Source organism: Fusarium musae, chromosome 5, assembly GCF_019915245.1.
Source record: "Fusarium musae strain F31 chromosome 5, whole genome shotgun sequence".
Taxonomy (NCBI): domain Eukaryota; kingdom Fungi; phylum Ascomycota; class Sordariomycetes; order Hypocreales; family Nectriaceae; genus Fusarium; species Fusarium musae.
In genome coordinates, this window is record NC_058391.1 from 2,265,253 (window position 1) to 2,285,985 (window position 20,733).

The 20,733-nt window shown below is 50.1% G+C and overlaps 6 protein-coding genes across 6 annotated transcripts; 4 read left to right on the forward strand and 2 right to left on the reverse strand.

Annotated features, from left to right (window-relative positions):
• Positions 1-1,821: 1,821 nt before the first annotated feature.
• J7337_007106 (uncharacterized protein) lies at positions 1,822-3,251 on the forward strand (the record flags this gene model as incomplete). The annotated part of the gene is made up of 2 exons (XM_044824761.1): positions 1,822-2,391; positions 2,454-3,251. 2 exons carry the CDS (start codon positions 1,822-1,824, stop codon positions 3,249-3,251), a joined length of 1,368 nt encoding a protein of 455 aa, XP_044680418.1.
• A 135-nt stretch (positions 3,252-3,386) lies between these two features.
• Positions 3,387-5,357, reverse strand: J7337_007107 (uncharacterized protein; the record flags this gene model as incomplete). The annotated part of the gene is given in 4 exon segments (XM_044824762.1): positions 3,387-3,608; positions 3,626-5,034; positions 5,094-5,231; positions 5,258-5,357. The coding sequence occupies 4 exon segments, from the start codon at positions 5,355-5,357 to the stop codon at positions 3,387-3,389; spliced, it is 1,869 nt and encodes a 622-aa protein (XP_044680419.1).
• A 446-nt stretch (positions 5,358-5,803) lies between these two features.
• Positions 5,804-9,466, forward strand: J7337_007108 (uncharacterized protein; the record flags this gene model as incomplete). The annotated part of the gene is made up of 4 exons (XM_044824763.1): positions 5,804-5,902; positions 5,962-9,210; positions 9,272-9,372; positions 9,424-9,466. The coding sequence occupies 4 exons, from the start codon at positions 5,804-5,806 to the stop codon at positions 9,464-9,466; spliced, it is 3,492 nt and encodes a 1,163-aa protein (XP_044680420.1).
• A 306-nt stretch (positions 9,467-9,772) lies between these two features.
• J7337_007109 (uncharacterized protein) lies at positions 9,773-10,583 on the reverse strand (the record flags this gene model as incomplete). Its single annotated transcript, XM_044824764.1, has 2 exons — positions 9,773-10,105; positions 10,164-10,583. The coding sequence occupies 2 exons, from the start codon at positions 10,581-10,583 to the stop codon at positions 9,773-9,775; spliced, it is 753 nt and encodes a 250-aa protein (XP_044680421.1).
• Positions 10,584-16,068: 5,485 nt separating this feature from the next.
• Positions 16,069-17,823, forward strand: J7337_007110 (uncharacterized protein; the record flags this gene model as incomplete). Its single annotated transcript, XM_044824765.1, has 6 exons — positions 16,069-16,301; positions 16,562-16,655; positions 16,710-16,877; positions 16,933-16,984; positions 17,049-17,485; positions 17,539-17,823. 6 exons carry the CDS (start codon positions 16,069-16,071, stop codon positions 17,821-17,823), a joined length of 1,269 nt encoding a protein of 422 aa, XP_044680422.1.
• A 2,262-nt stretch (positions 17,824-20,085) lies between these two features.
• On the forward strand, positions 20,086-20,727 carry J7337_007111 (uncharacterized protein; the record flags this gene model as incomplete). Its single annotated transcript, XM_044824766.1, has 2 exons — positions 20,086-20,441; positions 20,502-20,727. 2 exons carry the CDS (start codon positions 20,086-20,088, stop codon positions 20,725-20,727), a joined length of 582 nt encoding a protein of 193 aa, XP_044680423.1.
• Positions 20,728-20,733: the final 6 nt, after the last annotated feature.

The window sequence follows — 20,733 nt, forward strand, 5'->3', positions numbered from 1 at the left end:
AGGAGGAACTGAGGTTGCATTCTACATTCTGCATGTCTTCGATCCTTCTTCTACCTTGGTCTTTTCGGAGTCTATTCCGTCCTCACCTCTTGGCGTAATACCTGGGCAGAAAAGAGGCTTGAACTAAGGCTGCGGGCGTCATTCTACTCGGTAACCCCCTTGTTCCTTGTGCTGCATACCTACTGTACTGTACATATTGTACTTTTCTTCTTGGTCTTCTAAAAAGTTTCGCTTGCCTACCCCAGGAGATGAGATGCTGGTCCGTTTCGGCTTCACCGTTCCGGCGGGTTCGAGTGTCTATCCGTCTCAGAGATGTATGTATGTGTGTGTTGTTGTTGTTATTGTATGTAGTATACATACATACACCCTGCTTGCTTGATGCTATATCACCATATGATGCGGTCAAAGAATGGCTTCGGGTTCTTACGTGTTGTATTGTATTGTATTGTATTTCTTTCTTTCTTCAATATGTTTGCTGTCATCATGATTGAGTGGCTTTGGCTCTTCATCTGCTCCGGTCAAGCAAGCATCTACGTGTTTGCTCTGCTCTCTGTTCAGTCAACTGTTAATTATTACTGAAGAATACTACAAGACTAAACAAAAGTGCCTGCTTCTGGCCCTTCAGTTACTGGCTCGCTACGTCGACCATTTACATTTTCCGTCTACGCCCCCGTCTTTTTGTTCGGTTCCCTATTCCGCCCTCGCTCGCTCGCTCGCAAGCGTGGACCCTTCTTCTGTAGGGTCCGTCTCTTGGCTACTAACTAAGTTAACTGACTAGTTAGCTTCTTTGCATTCCCCATGATTCTCGCTTGCTTCTGCTTCTTGGATCTCGCTCGTCATGGCCAGTTTCGCTGGCCAGGCGGTGACGTTCTATCCCTGTATATTCCGCCTTTTTGTGCCTTTATCCATGTAAGTACTCTGTCTGTCTGTCTGCCTGCCTGACTGTTGTTTGTCCATTCACTACATGCACCCACCCATCGTCATCATCATCGTTACTTATTCTCGGACCCGAGAGATATCCTGGCGCAACCGTTGTCTGTCAATCCTCCTTATGCATCTTCCTCCTGTTTTCTGATTAGCTCTCTTTGCCTGCCGGGTTCTCATTTTGTTGTTCTTGCATTTGCATACGCATGAGGCGTTCGAGAAGGCGAATCTAGTTCCTGTATCCAGATCGCGGAAGCTAATAACAACCTCCACTACCTACTACACTACATCCTTCATCTATCCACTCTATCCTAATCCTTCTCATATATCGCTTTCCTTCTTTCTTTCACTTTCTCGACCTATCTCTATCTGCTCAGTCTATAATTACCTGTCGTCGGCACTTCTTCTTCATATCTGCCATCTCATCCTTACCCAGCTACCTATAATAGACGGCTAGTTTAAGAGTCTACTTACTCTCATCACCGAAATTTCTGTCTCATCTCGTGTTGCAGATTGATCTGTCAAGCATGAATAGAACATACTGTTCTCTCTCCTCCCTATAATAGAGGGATGTCGTCTACTTGAAGCCGTTCTTTGCGACTCCTTTCGCCTCGTCAGCGCTTCAGCCCATACAGCAGACCAGATCAGCCGTTCTCCTGAATATCACACACATCCTACATATATATCCTTCTCCCTATGACTCGAATGTCGTACCAGTGCACCCTTCGGGACGACGGCAGTCTGCCCCTCCTGAGCCATTGTGTTGCGCAAAAAAGCTGCAACCTTGTACATGACAATATCCCCCGTTCGGCCCGAAACCAGACCTCTACTGAACCCTCTCCAAGCACCTCTATCTTCCCTTCCTCTTCTTCTTCTTCGACCTCTACTCTCAGTCCCATGGCGGCTGCTCCGCCAGAGAGTTCTGTCCTCTCCCTGCTCAGCGGTATCAGCCCTCGTCTAGCGGTAAAGGAACTCGAGGTCGTCCCTTCGGCTCGACTGCAGCGTCTTTATAATGTCAAGGTTACAGAGGGCCCGAGTCTTCTATTGGCGCTACCCCCACCTGCGGTTATACGGTTGCTACGCGCTGAGAAGTCGACCCTTGGTACTGAAGCTGCTGTGCTCAAGTGGCTTTCCGCTGTTGCAAGAGAGAGGAAAATCTGCTCCGGCGCTGGGTCTAAAGAAGCTACAAGCAGGACAGTTGAAACCCCTGTAGTGAAGGAGACCAATCCTCAACTGTTGGCTGGATACTTACCTGCCCTTGTTCGGCATGAGTCTATTGGTGGTGTACTACCAGTTGAATATAACCTCATCCGACCGCCGAGAGGCACTCCCATATCCACACTATCAAGACCCCTAGACTCCCGTGAGCAATGGTCGGTGGACTTCCAAACAGGCCAACTACTCCGTCGCATATCCAGCCAGGTTTCACCAACCAGGAGATTTGGCATTGCCGCTGATGTCCTTTCAGTATCTCCTTCAGTTGTGCATCACCCCCACGACGCTTTGAAGGAAGCTTGACTGATTCAAAGGGTGCTGACTCCTGGAGAGTAGCATTTCACAGTCTGTTGGAATCGGTCCTTCGAGATGGAGAGGACTTGACCATTATGTTCAATTACAACAACATTCGACACCATTTCGAGCGTTTCCAACATCTGCTTGATGCAGTAACGAAACCGCGACTTGTTGTCTTGGATGCCGGCGAAGACTCCAATACATTAATACACCGCCCATACGAAAGCGAGAAGAAATCTATATTCCCTAAGGCGGTGCAGCCACCACCGAAATTAGGAAAAGGGGTTTCGAGGAAACCGGGGAATGATGGAAAGGTGGGGCAAGAATACAGGATAGTCTTGCAGGATGGCATCAGCAGAAAGGCGGATTATATGATAACAGATGAGCCAAGCCAAATCCCCATCGAAGTAACTGGTTTACGACAATGGAGCAACTGCGTGTTCGGCGATCCCCTCATGGCCACCGTCTTCAGCAAACGACCAAATCTCTCAGATGATTTCTGGCGAGGATTCGACAACCCACTACCAGGTGAAACGACAGCAAGCATCATCGAAGATCGGGACAATGCACACATTCGCATGCTGCTCTACGAGTGTTATCACGCGGTGGTCACTCTGGTGGGAGAGTACTATAGGCCGCAGACCGACAGCAGCAGGCGAGAGCTTGCAGCTCGAAAACATCTCGGCAATGTGCTGGCTCGGCTTGAAGAACTTGATGATCGGGGCCAGCAGAGGCGTAGGTGTATGAGTGGTGAGATGTCACCTGCGAAGAGACCGCGCTCCGGACAGGAGAGCGACGAAGATAGCGAACCTTGATTATATACGACCATATTTACAGGCCACTAGCTGTTGGTGAGCGATACGAGTAATGCACGAATAGACACATGTTATGATCATCTTACTAAAGCATTATATCTCGTGAATAAAATGAGCGACATGTCCATCGACAAACTATGCTCTTGCTTTTCCCTTCCCTTTGGTAGAATTATTGCCAGTCTCTTCATCCTCCTTTTCATTCTCATCTTCTTCGTCTCGTGGTAGTTGAAAGCCCATCATACCTAACAAGTTACCAGTCGGCCCAGCCATACCAGCCTGGCTCTTGAAGCTTTCGAGTAAGTTCTTTGCCAGGTTGTAATCAATATCAACTTCTTCATCGCTGTTCTCTTCTTCTTCCTTGATGTCTGCCAGACTACTCTCTCCCTCTTTTGAGTTGCATCCTTCAGGCGGGGTTGCTTCTCAACAGGGTCAAGCTTGAGCGCGCCATGCTCATTGAGCTCTGCTTCGAACTCCGTGGTGAGCTTCTGGATCTCTTCGTCCTCTTCGTCAATTACAGGGGTCTTGGACTGTGTCGCAGTCTTCTTTGCCGTGCTTGTGCTTGAGATTGTGGATGGTAGGCCCATCATTTCTCTCATCATCCTAGCGAACTCCTCCTCGTCGAAGCTAACCTCCTTGTCCTCGGACTCGCTGTCTTCGTCGAATTCGTCTTCGTCATCGTCATCATCATCATCATCATCGTAATCCATTTCATCAAGTTCTGCGCCGTCCATTCCAGCACTGTCATCATTCAGAAATGCCTCGAAGCGAGACACAATCTTGCGAAGATCAGATTGTGTATTCGCATCTCCGAAGCCTGACTTGGAGTTGGAGGAAGCGTTTCCTCTTTTTCCATCCAATTCCTTCTCGAAATCTTGGTAGTTGATGTCCATCCATGCTTCGCTGTCATCACGATCGTGGTCCTTCCAGGATTTAATGTCTTCATCTGAGGGGAGAGCCTCGTTGCCATCCTCTGCGAGATCCTCGAGCTCGATAGCAAGCTCACGGACAACTCTGATTTTGCTCCTTCCAGCCTTTGCAGCCAGTATTTCGAACCCACATGTGAGTTTCATCCCAATATCTAATCTCGCCATGACTTTGTCTGCCTCGCCTGAAGGTGCCTCTTTCTGCGCTTTCCGAAGGACTTCGCTCCAGCTCGGCGGGGTATCGAACCGTTGGGATCGCAACTGAGCGTAAAGTACCTTGCTAAACCTGACAGATACTGTGATGAGATCCTCTGGAGGAAATGTTAATGGTTGAGTTGGTGAGATGACACGTTTCAAGGCTACCGGATCCCGGAGATAGAATTCCTCGACTGCTGGTGCAACCGATTTAGGGAGAGAATGGAGGATATATGCTAACTTCCTCGGTACAGTAATGAGAGAATGGTGTAGAGATTCGCTGATCTGCCCTGGGTACTTTTCAAGTCTGTAGAAAGCTTCGGCTTCGACAAAACCTGAGTGAACAAGTGCATCGCGTTTCGTTTTAATCACTTGGACTGCGTCCGGTAGTTCAAGATTGCGAGCTCCGAGGCCCTCTTCATCTTTGACAGGGATGAGAAGAAGGCTTCCTTTGTTGATCCAGGCCCGGTTGTTGTCAATCTCGGGGTTCAACCATCTGGGCAGCACATTGGCGGCTTCAACCAGGAGGAACTCGCCATCTGTATCAAATACCCGGACCCAGAGGTTGGGGTGGGACTTTGATAATTCTCTTAGTATATATACGATGAGCCATTCGTCTTCTACGGCATCGCTGTAATCCGTGATACCATGGAGGTAGAGCAGTCCTATCAAAGGTGTTAGTAGATACCTTGAAAGTGGCGAACGTTGCAGGCATGACACTCACTGTTTTCATTTTTTAGGGTCAGATTGAATTCATCTTTTTGCCATATGTAGTCTTTGGTAAGTGTTGCGGCAAGCTCTATGGCCGACTTTCGGATATTCTCGACTTGTGCAAGGTGCTTGCGAACATCGACTTGAGGGTCTACGAAAAAAGAAGATACTCGACACAATTATCTGGCAGTTGATTCTTGAAGTTTGCCTCTTCTGCATCGCCTGTTTGTTGAGGGCATTCCTCCTCTTCTTCCATAATTGGCGGCCTGAGTGACATGGCTTTTGTAGGATGCCATTAATAAACTGCATCTCCTGATGAGTTGTCGAGGGAGGCTCAGGTTGGGGTTCTGAGTTTATTTATCTATACACGAAAGCTACCTGGTAAGCAGCTTACGACGATGTTGGAATTCTGTGTCATTTACGGCAGATCTACGCTAGCCCCATTAGGAACGAAGGTCCCCACTACAAGACACGCTTGTCACGTCCCGTCCACCCAGTCGCGTATAGTGGGATACTTCAGACTCATGGAATTGCCATTCTTTGTCCATGTCTGATAGTAACAATTCTTGGTAATACAGATTGAACAGTCGCTGTCGCCTCTCGTTCTCGACATCCTTCAAATAAGTCCCAATACCAAAGAACCTGTATCGATTCCCATACGACAAACCATAACAACCTCCCTACCAATCGACCTATCACGAGGCTGCCGTGAGCTTAGCAGCCATGGCACCCACAAAGAGATCCCGACGAGACGTTGAACAAGAGGACGATGCCATAGTAGATCTACGACAAGCGCGATCTAATTTCTCAAGAGAAGATACCGTAAGGAATACACCAAATGCCCCCATACAGCATGCCATCTGACTCATGTGCTATTACAGAGGAAGCGTACCAGAGTAACCGTAGACGACAGCCAAACAAGAGAAACACCACAAAGGGAGAACACTCCAAGTGACCAAAGCGAAAATGACGAAGACCGCAGAAATATGGCTGGGCCGCCACAGACCCAGTACGAGATCATGCGAGACAATGGCTTCAAACATCTAGAGCACGCTGACTGGGACGACCAGCAAGCCACCCAGAAGCTCGCCAAGCGGGTCATCAACCTCGGCAACAATGTGGTATCCGAGGGTGGTATCATCGAGAGCATTACCTGCTTCAACTTCATGTGCCATGAGCGATTACATGTCGACCTAGGGCCACTGATCAACTTCATTGTCGGAGAGAATGGTAGTGGAAAGAGTGCTGTGCTAACCGCACTAACACTTTGTCTGGGTGGCAAGGCTAGCGATACCAACCGAGGTGGAAGTCTCAAGTCCTTTGTCAAGGAGGGTTGCGAGCAGGGTAGCTTAGTCGTCAAGATCAAGAATGCCGGCTCAGATGCCTACCAGCCCGATATCTATGGCGAAAGCATCATTGTCGAGCGCCATTTCTCCAAATCGGGAAGTAGTGGTTTCAAGATCAAGAGCGCTCTTGGTAGAATCATCTCAACCAAGAAGCAGGAAATAGATGAGATATCAGAATGGTATGCGCTACAAATCGGCAATCCCCTCACCGTACTATCACAGGACAACGCGCGACAGTTTCTCAACGCGGCGACTCCAGCCCAGAAGTACAAGTATTTCGTGTCTGGTGTACAACTAGAGCAGTTGGACAACGACTACAGGATGTCACAAGATACGCTTGACAAGACCCTCATACTCAGAGATGATTTAGATGCCAAGATCGAAGAGGTTAAAAAAGAGTCGGAAGCCGCACGCCGCCTTGCCGAAGCTGCGCAAAAGAACAAGAATCTTCGCGAAAAGGCTCGGCATTACATTAATCAACTGGTCTGGTCTCAGGTTGTCGAGCAGGAACGTCTCCTCGAGGACTGTGAAAAGGAAATCACTAGACGGACTGAGAGCATAACCGAGGCGGAAAAAAACTGCGAATCATCGACCCAAGCCCTTGAGAATATCAACGAGAAGATCGAGAGGCTTTGGCAGGCAAAGGAAGAGATTGAGAGTGATCGAGATGCATTCAAGGAGCGCATCGACAACGCCACAGCTGCTTACCGAAAGGCGCAAAAGGAGGAGTCAGAGCTGCTCATGGAGGAACGAGATGCTTACCAACGCCTGAAGACAGCCAAAGACGATATGAAAGCCTGCCAGCGCAAGATTCAGGAAGAAGAACGCCGGCTGAGCGAATCAACAGGAAATGCCCGCACGCAAAAGGACAACGAGTTAGAAACTGCTCGAAAGAGGGAACAGCTCTTGAAGGAACAGATAGAGGAAATTCAAAACAAGCTTCCTGACCTTACTGCGCGACTTGGCGAGGCTGAGCAACACTTCAAGAGACTTTCACACAACAAAGAACTCAAACGCAAAGAGATCGTGTCCGTGGAGCAGCAGGTTCGAGAACTCAAGGCCGCTACGGGAGGTCGTTTCGATGGCTATGACAGAGAGATTAAGGACCTCGTCAAAGCCATCGAGAATGAGAGAGGATGGGAACAAAAGCCTGTCGGACCTATTGGAGCGCATATCCGACTATCGAAGCCGGAATGGTCAGGGATCCTAGAGCGAACACTCGGCGAAGGACTCAACGCGTTTGTTGTCAGGAGTAAATCGGATCAAACGAGACTCGCAAATTTGATACGTCGATTTCGCCTGAAAAGACAGCCCCCAATCTACATTGCCTATGGAGGCAGGATTGACACTAGTAACCAGGAGCCTGATCCTAGATTTGATACTATGTTGAGCGTTCTTCAGTTCGACGACGACATTGTCCGATCGCAGCTCATTATCAGCAACCAAATCGAGAAAATCATTCTCATTCGTGATCGAGTCGAAGCTGAACGGGTCATGGTTGAAGGTGCGGCTCCGCGCAACGTGAGTGCTTGTCTCTGTTTTCACGATGGTCGAGGGAAGCGAGGATGGGGCCTCCGACTCACCAACCGGAATGGGTCTGCTGGTACAAGTCCAGTCCCACCATACACGATGCGTCCTAGGATGCAAACAGATGCTGGTCAACAGGTTGAGATACAAGAAGAAAACCTCAAACACTTGGGCCAAGAAATGGCTGAGATCAATCGCGACGAGCGTCAGGCTCAACAAGCAGTTCAGCGATGCAGAACAGAGCTTGATACCCAACGGAAAAATATCAAGAGATACGAAGGCGATCTTCGTAGAACGCAAGCTGATATGGAACGTGTGCAAATGGAGTTGGATGCATTCGATGGCGTTGATGACCGACTCAACATCTTGCGAGCCGAGCTCGAGTCCAGACGATCCGAGGAGGAGCAGCTTGGAAACCAGTATGGAGAAATGGGGCTGGCGAAGCGAGATCTCAAGCAAAAGACCGAGACAGCCCGGTTAAAGCTTGAGGAGGAAAAGAACGAGCAAGAGGACTGGCAAAACCGAGTCGACAAAGCAGCGCAGAAGGTTGCGACAGCTGAAACCACGAGGAAGTCAATTCTAGCGGAGAAGAACGGTGCCTTTGAGATCCTTGACATCGCCAGAAACGAACGGCGACGTGCCGAGGAAAAGAGGGATAGGAAGGCTGCAGAAGTTGCCGACTTCATAGAGCAGGCCCGGCAGACAGCACCGGAGCGAGTTCACATTCCGGATAACGAGACACATAGCAGCATTGAGCAGAAATACACCAAAATCCGGGAACAAATCAAGCAGAGAGAGTCACGACTTGGAGCGTCAGACCAACAGATTTACGACCGCGCACAAGAAGCTCAAGAGAAATTTGAAGATGTTCAGAGACAGACGCAGGATCTCGATGATACAATCAAGGCTCTCAAACATGCTATCGGGACTCGCCTAGAACTCTGGCGCAAATTTCAGCGGCAGATCAGTGCGCGAATTCGCATCCAGTTCAACATGCTTCTCAGTGAGCGAGGTTTCCGCGGCAAAATCGACCTCGACCATAAAGCTCGCAAGGTCTTTCTTCAGATTGAGCCAGATGAGACGCGTAAGAGCTCAGCTGGGAGGAATACGAAGACTTTATCAGGTGGTGAAAAGTCATTTTCATCTATTTGCATGCTTCTATCGGTTTGGGAGGCGATGGGCTCGCCTATCCGTTGTCTTGACGAGTTCGACGTCTTTATGGACAACGTGAATCGTGCCATCAGCACGAATATGCTGGTTAGTAACTTCGGTACCCGTACATGGAAGAGACTGAAAGCAGCTAACAGAGAATTTATAGGTGGACGCTGCCCGTCGTTCAGTTTCACGACAGTACATCCTTATTACCCCTAATGCTATCGAAGGTCGGGCACGATTAGACAAAGACGTCAAGATCATTCGGTTCGTATCTCCTCATTTACTGCAAGATTGAGTACTGACGACTCTTTTCAGGTTAACGGATCCTCGTCAACGAACCCTTGACAATTTCCAGTAGGCGATGTAGTATGCTCGAGACGGGCATCTTGGAGTCGGGCGTCATGCGGAACATGGATTTTTATGGAGGCGCTTAGAGGATGGGCAGACAAAAGCACTTGAGCATTGCGGAGTTTGTTAGGAGTGATACCAGCGCACTTTGTCGGAATGGATTTTGTACAGATTTGAGCAATGCCTCGCCTTGGCCCTCAGGTAACGCCAGCGTTAGATGTCATTACAGCGCCTGCTGAGGCCTCTATTCATAGATAATGTTACACACGTCTTATACATTATTTTACAACTATATCTTCCTTTCTGGCTAGCCCGCTTAAACTCTGACGCCCTTGCTCCTTAGTATATTCACACCAGCGCTGAGTGTGTAACCGGCCCACTGGCCGAACGATCCGACCATTCCGCCGACGGACTTGACCTCGTCTAGTCTTCGCTGAAGGAATTGCCTTGTCTCGGCGAAATCAGGGGATCGGTCGTTTGTCATGAATAGCTCGCTTGTGCTGTATATCATGGAGAGGGTGGCACGCTTGGTGTACCATGAAGGGTCGACAGCCTTGTCGCCGGCGAGGAACCAAATTTCATCGGAAAGTTTTGCTAGCTCCTTTATGGATTCGGGGACGTAACTGGGCTGAGCCATGACGGCCAATGCCTGTAAAGCAGGACCGTAAGTAAGTTATGACATGAAAGCCAGGGCATGTATATATTACCTCTTGCCAACGATCCAAAACCAACTTGTTACCCATAAGCCTCTCCCACGTCAACTCTTCCACTCTCAGTGAGATACCAGGCTGGTTTGGGTCGGGAAATAGTTCTCGGCTTCGAGCTGCTAAGGCCTCTCGCTGGGTAATAAGATGATATCGAATCAGGCCAAAGGCACCGTCGGGGATGACGCTCGCGCTAATGTCAAGGTATCCGGCGTCTCTTGCACCACAACCAAGAGCCTTCTGTGAGAAACCATGTTCCGGGACGTGTTTATAAGCCGCAGCGAGGATGGACTTTTCAGCATCGCCAAATGCTCCTGGTGGTGGTGGGTGATCGTATGAGTGGAAGGGTCGGCAGGCAAGGCATTGTGTCAGCCTCGAAGTACGCAAGGCTGATCTTGGTAGGACTCTCATCGACGTTGACATATTGAAAGATATGGCAAGGCAAGGCACCTATAAATTAGACTTGATGAAGATTCCTGCTTCATCAAAATGGGTTGTTTTTTTGGTGTTGTGTTGACGTTTGCGATTTGTTTTAGATGTTTTAGCATCTTGACCAATCATATTATCCCTTTGTCCCGGAGTGGACCGCGGCGGAAGCGCTTGGACCACCCCCGGAAGCTGTCGATTGTCATGGCGGGTTTAGTTCCGCCCGATGCACGCACGCACGCACGCACGTACGGGATCGGCAGATGTTGTTAGAGGATACGTACTGCACTTTCATGATTACCTAGTTGCAGGCAGATGCAGGCTAGAGCAGCTGACTGATACAATACGATACTCAAACCACAGGTATTGGCACGGCATTGATATTGGACAGTTTCGTGAAACTGTCCATAGAAAATGCCTCATGTGGTGTGAACTAGAGTTGAACGCGATCAATATTCATACAATGTCCGAGCTTCGATTCCTTTGAATCACGGTGCTGAAGCGTATACCTAGACATTCTCGGTTTCGGGAGTCGGATAAGCAAGACTTAGCCTCATTTTCAGTCCCCTCAGGTGCTCAGACGACACTGGGCAGAGTCTTGCTATCTTCCTAGAGTTACCACGGGCCTCGTGCATTAACAGATGGCGGGGTTCTGGTGGTAGAATGTCGTGCTTTCACTTCCTGTCTCTCATTCCAAGGTGTACAATGCTAGCTCCAGTGTGATATGCTTGTAAACGATATAAATTACCTGGTACCATGCCCTTTCCTGGATCAGACCTTGTCTCACTAGCGCGAATCCGTTCTTAATATTCCGGAGGACCCTCGCCATATAACAGGTTCGCGTCTGGGCTGTCTGGAGAAGTAGGAACCCTGGAGTTGATCTGACCATATTAACTCTATTCATACGGGGTACATTTCCTACTGTAACATGTAGGTCTCAAGCAGCTCGTGATGCTCTGCTGCATTTCCCTCGGGGTAAAATCAAGACAAATATCGTCTCCCTGGCCTTATCTGTGTGTCCTGTTCTTCAAGGCAACAAGGCAGACGTCGTGGAGACTGTAAGCTGGAAGTGCGTGCTGTAGCTGCTCCACATAGGGTGCTGCTAACGGCCTGAGCGTCGTTAGATGCATCGTCTAGGGTCCGCTAATAACCTTGATGATCGGAGACGGACTCATTGCCAGAATCTCTGGGCTTGTTGGTTGTTGGTCCTGTGCTCTGCAGTGATGTGCGCTATTAAAGTATCGAGATCTCGGGTCTTTGCACAGGATACAAAAGAGGCCCTTGCTATTTAGTTGGAGTGCTGTATGGGTGTTAGGAGAGGACGCTCGATGCACGATGCACATTGCACGAGGGGCAAACACTTATCATCACCATTCTTCTCTGACCTCGGCGCTTGTTGGTGCCCATGCCAGGGGATTTGACAACAGCGACGACAAGTGTTCGGGCAAAGCCTGTATCTGGACTCCGTCCGTATCCTTGCTCTAGATGCAACGTGCCGTGGAAGGGATGTCGAAAGCTCACTCTTACCAGTTCGACAGACTGGCATGTCGAACCTGGCGAAAAGAGTGAGATTGATGAGACAAAAAAGCTAACAACCCTGATCCTCAACACGGTGCAGAGGGGTTGACTTTGATAAAGCGGAAGCCATTGGCTGGCTTGTCCCGCAACTTGGCGCGATGGCTGTTGTGTAACCACGAAAGTCTTTGTAGCGAGGTCAAGGTAGGAGTTGTGAGGGCCAATCACAGTCTTGTTTTCAAACATTCAGCTACGCAGGCCTTCCGCAAAGTTGACACAGTTTCGAAAGCGCCTTGTTAAACTGTCCTGCCGTGCTCTGATATTCACTCGATGTGAGTGATACTGAGAAAGCATACGCACGAGGTGAGAACGCAGGCTGATGAATGAGACGCTGAGTGCGTTGGGTAGGTAGAGGCCACAAGGATTGATAATGTGCCTTGTAGGGAAGGATAAGGAGCCCAAGAGCTCACTCTCATAGTTATCCGAAAATGGCGGCTTAAATGAGCGATGAGTTCCCGCCTCTCTGGTATAAGTCAACCCAGCAGCATGGACTATGTGGTGACGGTAAAAGCAAGACAGATCCAAGTTGTAGATATGGAGTCAAAGAACCCCATACCTCAAGTTGACAATAACCCAAGCACAACAGATCCCTGATGCTGCAAGCACACATCTTCTTGTTCCTGGTAGTTGCTAGTGCACTTGAGCCCAACAGGCGTAAGAAACATAGCCCAATGGCAGGTCTGGTTGGGTGGTGAAACCTGGCATCAATGCAATTTCGACTACCGATGCTGGGTCACGGGTAGACGGGAGACTCGAAGACCACGGCGCGGCGACTTGCAAACCGCAGTCAATCAACAGATGGAGAACCGAGAACGGATGGTGGGCGAACCTTGAAGAATGCAGGCAAGGATATTTACTTGCACTACTGTAATGTCATGCCGCTTGCAGCACTCTGCAGCGCCGTGCAGACAAAGACGGTCCACTACACGAAGCCATAGTTTATCACAAATTGCTTACAAAACTAAGTATTGATAGAGAGAGTTTGGTGGAAGACAGACGCCAGTCTTTCACATACATACATATGTGATTGGTATATCCGCCGGCTTCGAGTTGCAGCGTAGTGTAGTATCGGCTGGGGTGGGCGACGGAGTTGACTGTCAGTTTGAAACTGTTGGGTTCAAGAAGAAGAGCAATTAGGTAAGGTAGTTAGTTGACTTGGAAAAGGATTGCTTGAGGCTCGTCACAAGAGTCAATTTCATGAAGAACAACAAGAACGTGAGAAGCACCTCAGTATCTGTGATGTCGGGTGAGATGCAAGTTCAAAGTACTAACCCGACACTAGATTGTATCAATCAAGTTCAAATCTGGGCAGGAATAGCCTCTAGCCTTTGTTTTGCCTTCCTACCTATTCCTCCTACTATACGTATCCGTAAACATTTTTATTCATGCAACGTGGAAGGAGCAACACTGGTCTCTGTAAGGTTAGAGGCTAAGGTACCTATTGAGGAGTCAATAATACAGCTACATGTAGTATATCTCCGGCATTACGCTTTGTAGAGCATACACCAAACTTTCAACGTAACTTGTATGGTACCTCGTGTTATCATGCTCATGTCTGGTAAGCTTTGGATGTGGAACCCATCACGTCCACTGTCCCTGGTCTTACCCTGGTTCCGTGTCCTCATTCGTCGCCTGCTTTCTTCTCATCTCTCACCCAACGCGTTCTTTTCTTTTCACGACACAAGAAGAGGGAGAGAGCGAGAACCTTGAAAGTCAGCACTAAAGAGCCACAGACACCGATAAGCCACATTCGCCATCCTTTTGCTGTCGTCTCTCCGTCGCTGAGTCCCTCAAGACTCCTTGAAAGCCACCAGAGTCGACACTCTCCCGTCCAGGCGAAAGAAAAAAGTCGATCAACCAAACCAGACCATTCCCAGGAGTCGGTATCTAGTACCACCACGCCGCACGCCGAGGCCCTTTTCAGCCCAGCCAGCCAAGCCCAAGCAAGTCTAAGCCCAGCCCAGTCCACGCAACTTGTGTGATTCATCCGTGTCGTGCATTTTTCAATGCTACAATCGCCATTGTTTGGTTGACTGACCGTGGATCCCATCGGCTTATCTGGTTTTGGCTTTGCTGCCCTGGTAGTGTGTACCTTGCCTACCTAGCTAACTGCCCATCCTCTTCGCCCCCCATAGCTGCCTATCCTCTTTCATCGATCACTCACCATCCTAATATTCCACTACCTTACTTTGCCTTACGAAACGTGGACACCTACGGCCCGTCTCCGCTTCCCTACGCCGCGACCTACCTCTCCTAGAAACCGGTCGCGCCCATTCGTCTACTGTCCGAACTCGCACCCGTCCGTCCTTCGTCACTCACAATACCTACCTACCTACCTACCTACCTACCTTACCAACTTATTACGCGACAAGGCCACCCACCCCATCCAAAAAGGAGCTTTCTCTCTGTACGTCCAGACGTACTACGCACACGATTCAAACCGCAGTCACAATGGGTAAGTTGAAGATGTTTGTTCCTTGCTTGATTCCTCGTATCGCGGTTTTATATCATGCGCGGCCATTGCTGCTCTTCATATCACCGTGGTTGGCCATAGACACGCGTCTGCGCCCATCGAGGCAACGTGCGTGCCGTTCCTTTGCCGTCTCTGCTCGAGAGTACTGTACCCATTGCCCTCAATGGCCCCTCGAGGCTCGGCGGACTCTGGCAGTAGTCGGCTGCCCCAACCTGTCCATCGTACCCGGAGCCTGGTTCAGCCCAGGTCTATCCATGATCTGAGCATCCTCATCCCAAAGCCCGAACACAACAGATCTTGAACGTGCTCTCAAGCCTTGTCTGTTCCTGCTGTGTCTTGCATCGTTTGCTGCTGTTGTATCTGCGCATGCGCTCCCACTCCTTGGAGTGTCTTCATCAATCAATGTGATACCACCTCTTGCTTGATGCAGCCTCCGAGGTCCCCCATTCCACTCCAACAGACCTCTCCAGCCGCCTCTGCTTTCTCGCGTCGTCTTTCCCCATCCATTGCATTGCATTATCGAGCCCCCTTACCTGCATCTTCCGCCAAGGTCCACTCGACTCTGCCACCACCCCTCCACTAGACAGGTTGACCTCTCTGGCTACCTCAACCAAGCTACCCTCACTCCCTGTTATTTCAACCACTCTTCCTCTCCTCACCATTTTCCACCGTTGCGCATCTTACGCAGAGGTTTATCCTTTCTTGACTTTTTCCCATTCTGACGCTCACCTTTCTATAGCTGATTCCGGTGATACTTATCGACCCGTAAGTAACCTATGTTCATTTCCTGACTTACTTTCAACACTTGCCTCGAGCTGCGTTGCTTGTTGAGATTACCTGTCTGTTGGCGCAATTGGCTTTATCGCTGTGCCGAGTTTGTGCGCTCCCCCGCGCTTGCTGATGTTGCGATCTTCGGTCGTTTGGCCTCTGCTACCCGAGCACCTTGATCGCAACATCAACATTAGAAAGAAAGAAGCTCGCATTAGCTCCTTTCATCCGAGATCGGCCGTCGCGGCGCGCTTTAATTACTGTTGCACTTTCCCATTCAAGATGCCAGGAAGCATTTGATTGGCGAGGCACTGCTCTTCTTGGCAAACGGCTACCGTCTTGCCTGTTGACAGTGCCAGCGGCTGCGGGCAGTTGCAGTGATTCAAACTAAACTTCGCGCGCACACCTCATGTATCCGGGGCATATCCCAGTCCAACAAAACCCTCCGTCTATACAATACCAGCGCTCTCTATCCCACCATAATTGCACCTGAGCATGGAATCACCACTTGTACTTTTACCCGCTAACAAGCTCAAGCGTGAGAGGTCACGATCTCCCCGCAGACGATCCAGAAGCCCTGAAAGGTCACATCGACGCCGCTCCTACTCTCCTCGCAGCCGATCCGGAAGCCGGGACGAATATCGACGAAACCGTGATCGCTCGCCCATGACTAGCACAGGCGCACCAGGTGGAGGACAAAGTGCTGGATACGGTGGACAGGCACCGCACCGATCTTACGAAGAAAGAGCCGTTGCTCGAGAACAAATGATGAATAATATTCGCGAAACCTCCCAGCAGGACCGCCGGGTCTACGTCGGCAACCTCTCGTACGATGTCAAGTGGCACCATCTCAAGGACTTCATGAGACAGGGTGAGGCTTTCAATGCCGCGGAATGCAGGTGGAACTGGGACTGACGAAATGGTATAGCTGGAGAGGTGCTCTTTGCCGACGTGCTCTTGCTTCCCAATGGAATGTCGAAGGTGGGCTTCATCGCATGATTTTCTTTTTCCTTGGTTGGCTTTCCTTTGTGGCTCTCCATTCCCTCTTAGCATTTATGGATGGTTGGGTTGACGGGTGGGACGTTGTCCTTGGTTAATTGTAGGGATGCGGGTAAGTCGATTTCCTCCACGAAGCCTATCGCGTTGCTAACCTATCCAGTATTGTGGAATATGCTACTCGGGAGCAAGCCCAAGCGGCTGTTGCCACGCTCAGCAACCAGAACCTCATGGGTCGTCTAGTCTACGTGCGTGAGGTAAGTTAAAAACTTCCATATTGGGTGTGGGCATCTTGCTGACAGAATCTGAAGGACCGAGAAGCCGAGCCTCGTTTCATCGGAGCAACTGGCGGAAACCGCGGCGGCTTCGGCGGCGGCGGCCAAGGTGGTGGTATGCCCGGTGGCTTCAATCCTGGATACGGCGGCGGCGCACCTGGTGGTGGTGCTGGAGGTGGCGGCCGTCAGATCTATGTGGCCAACGTTTGTTCAACCCCGATTTGTTTGTAAGTTGTGGATGTATGTTGACATGCAGTAGCTTCCTTTCAATGTTGGCTGGCAGGATTTGAAGGACTTGTTCCGTCAAGCAGGTATGTCCTGATTCTTCAATTTTGAACACATGATTGGGCGGGGTTGGATCTAATCGTCATTTAGCCCGAAACGGCGCCGTGATTCGAGCTGATGTACACATCGGACCTGATGGTCGCCCCAAGGGCTCTGGCATTGTTGTCTTTGAGAGCCCAGAGGATGCCCGCAGCGCCATTCAGCAGTTCAATGGCTATGACTGGCAAGGCCGTGCTATTGAAGTCCGCGAGGACCGCTATGCCGGCAGCGGACCTGGCATGGGCTTCGGTGGCCGAGGTGGTTATGGCGGTGGTATGCGCGGAGGATTTGGAGGAGGATTTGGAGGCCGCGGTGGTTTTGGCGGAGGGCGTGGAGGTTTCGGAGGCGGCTTTGGTCGTGGAGGCTTCGGTGGGGGTGCTCCTGGCGGCCCAGGTTTCGAGCCTCCTGCCAGCTCCGTCCCTCCTAACCCTTTCACTGACTTTGCTACCGCCGGCACCGAGAGGGGAGAAATCATCTACGTTCGAAACGTGAGACTTTCCCATACTTCCTACCCATTTGTGCCTGTGCTGATCTTTTACAGTTACCCTGGTCGACCAGCAACGACGACCTGGTTGAGCTGTTCACCACGATCGGAAAGGTCGAGCAAGCTGAGATCCAGTACGAGCCTAGCGGTCGTTCTCGTGGTACTGGTGTGGTTCGATTCGATTCCGCCGAGACTGCGGAGACTGCCATTGCCAAGTTTCAAGGCTACCAGTATGGTGGCCGCCCTCTCAACCTGAGCTTTGTGAAGTATCTGAACCAGGGCGGAAACGACGTCATGGACACAGACCCCCATGGCGGATTGACCCAGGATCAGATCATGTAAGAGGAGGGCGTCCGTTCGCACTGAACTTGATGCAGCTATGTCACGGTCGACTTTTGTCTTGGCGGCGGCGACCGTCTGCATCCACACAATGCTTTTTATATCTGGTTGTTTTGTTATTTGGTACTTTTCGTTTTCCACGTGAGCAGCAAAAGTTGGGGTTTATCAACGGTGGAATCTTAACTCACGGATAGGGGGTCGATGGCTTGGTCTCTAATAAGCTGGGAGCGAGGGAGGATTTTACGATGGGCTTACCATACAGAACCGAATGACCCCACCGTTGACACCCATATGACCGGTCAAACGCACGCGGTTATCAACTATAAGGTTGCTCATTGTCAATGAAGAAAAAGATGGCTGTTGGCTTCCCCGGAAACAACAGGACTCTACTTAGAATGTATGTTGAGTAATCATCCGAAGGTTTTTAAGAACGATGGCAGGTGGTCTTGGTGAAGGGGAGCGTAGGACTTCAACGGACATGCGTAGCGCCTTGGGGCACGAAAGTCCGCCGGCCGGACGACGATATAAGTGAAGGTGAAGGTGAAGGTGAAGGTGAAGGTGAAGGTGAAGGTGAAGGTGAAGGTGAAGGCGTTGGTAAAGGTAAAGGTAAAGTAAAACATAGTCACATAAAACTGCATGGTGAATGTTGGCGTTGGGGTGATATGGTATAGTTAGTTCATACGTACAAGGACGACAAGTACGGCCTGGGCTATGCTTTGGAAGCCCTGGCTTTGAGGTGATGCGCTGCCGTCTTGTTCACTATCAGGATTATATCGGCTTGAAGATGACATGTACTCTTTCAAGTTAACGGATGACCTAGAGAGGGATCGAGATCTAACGCTGAAGGTATGCATTCTCGGTTCCCAACTCTACGGACTTTTTGCATACCTCATTCTCTCAGTATGTCAGTCGACGACTGGAAAACTCAGAAAAAGCCCAAGGGTAACTGCTAGTTTCCAGAACTTGGACAACAAGCAGGCCCCCGACAGTGAGTATTCGGAAGGTAAGGTAGGTAGGTTCACGAATGAAGGTTACCGAGACAAGCGGGCTCGAGAATGAGAGGTCCGATTGTCTTCAGCCACCAGCAACGAACCAAGATTTGATAAAGGTACCTTGGATCAGTGTCTGTCTCACACGAGGGTGCGTGGCCTCTTGAATTTGTTAGTGTTCCATGCCGGATCATCAACTTACCGTAGCCTTAGAGCTTTGATCGACATCTGCCAAGCTCATACTCATTCCTCCTCAAAGTTCAAAGTGCTAGCCATTCTCCCGATTCTCCCTTGCCCGGTCCCACTACTCGTCCGGTCTTACTACTCGTTGGGCAGGTGTCTTTCTGTGCTGCGCAATTACCTGTTGATCCAGATCAACATGCAATCGCACAATAGCGGAGGTTGTTGTTTAAGCTTCGAAATAAGCTTGTCTTAGCGATCGTCGTGCGCCGGAAGCTGTCGCATCCGTGGTCTTACTCCTCATCGATGCCAAGACATCTTGGCAGCCTTACTTTTGATCCAGAGGAGAATAACGAGTATTTCTACTCTGCCGCACTCAGAGTAGGTTGAAGCTTCGCCAGACGTACTATCTTAAGTTGGCGAGTACCAAGTCTGGGCTGACGGAGGTGGTCGTTCGCCAATGTTAATTGGTGCAGTGCAGTGCAGAGCTACACGGGAGCTATGTCCACCACTGCATCTCGTATACGTAACCGGTCAAGAAAACATCTCCCATTGACCAGATGGACCAGTTGTTGTGTGTTGTTTTGTAGATCAAGATCCCTTGGCATTGCTCTGCCGTGTGGCTGTGTGACAGATTAGCTCAACCCCAAGATGCTTGGTAAGTCATCCCAATAAGTCCTGTATGAGGTGTCGCTCAGACACCTTGGAGAGAACACGGCTTGGCTCATACGTTGTATTAGGTCGAATACCCCAGTGGTATCTCCCTACATCCTTTGATTGCACTGGCGTACCTGGGCACCGAGCTATTTTACTTGGCGACTTGTTAGTCGGAATCCTTGGTGTACGTTACTATGGATTAGAGGCTTGCCTAGGGGGCCTCACGATACTACGGACAAATACTGCAATGACGCTGTTACGATGCGCCCAATCTGGGTGTTATTGAGTCGTCATCGTGTAGTGAAATGTCTATAAAACACCTCCTCTCCTCGTTGAATGCTTCACCAGTCTCATCAGTATTCACTCGCAGAGCAACTTTACACCCTAATCTCTAATATCATTCCTCTATCCTACATTTCCAGCCCAATTCACTGCAAACATGAAGTTCTCTCTCTTTGCCGTTGCTCTTAGCACCCTCGCTGCTGCTTCGCCAACTCCTGACATGGAGCACGAGAAGCGCGCCCTTGGTCTCCTTAAGCCCAAGGGTGGTATCCCTTTCACTTTCACTTCTATCTGGGAAGTTCTTGCTACCCCTGATCAGGTTGTCGATGCAGACAACAAGTACACTGGCGGACTGAAGAATAGCAAGGGTCTCTTCAAGTTTGGCATCAACTCAGACGAAGATGTCATCTGCTACAACATCACCCTGTATGGCTTCCGAGGTGACTACCAGTCTCCCGCCAACACTGCCACCCACATCCACGAGGCTGTCAAGGGCAAGTCGGGACCTCCACGGTAAGTTGATGACATGGATCTATACGTAATTGGACCTATTGAGCGCTGACTTGGTATTAGCATTGCCTTCCCCAACCCCGTCGGTAACGAGAAGAGCCGCAACGCTGTCGGCTGTCTCAAGGGCCCATTCCGCACCGGTGTGATTCAGAACGGCCAAGACACTGGTGTCGGCTTCACTCTCAAGCAGATTGAGAAGAACCCCGAGAAGTTCTTCGCCGACTCGCACTCCAGCCTTGCTGTTCCTGGCGCTTTCCGAGGACAGCTCAGCTCAGGCAAGGTGTGCTAAAGGGTT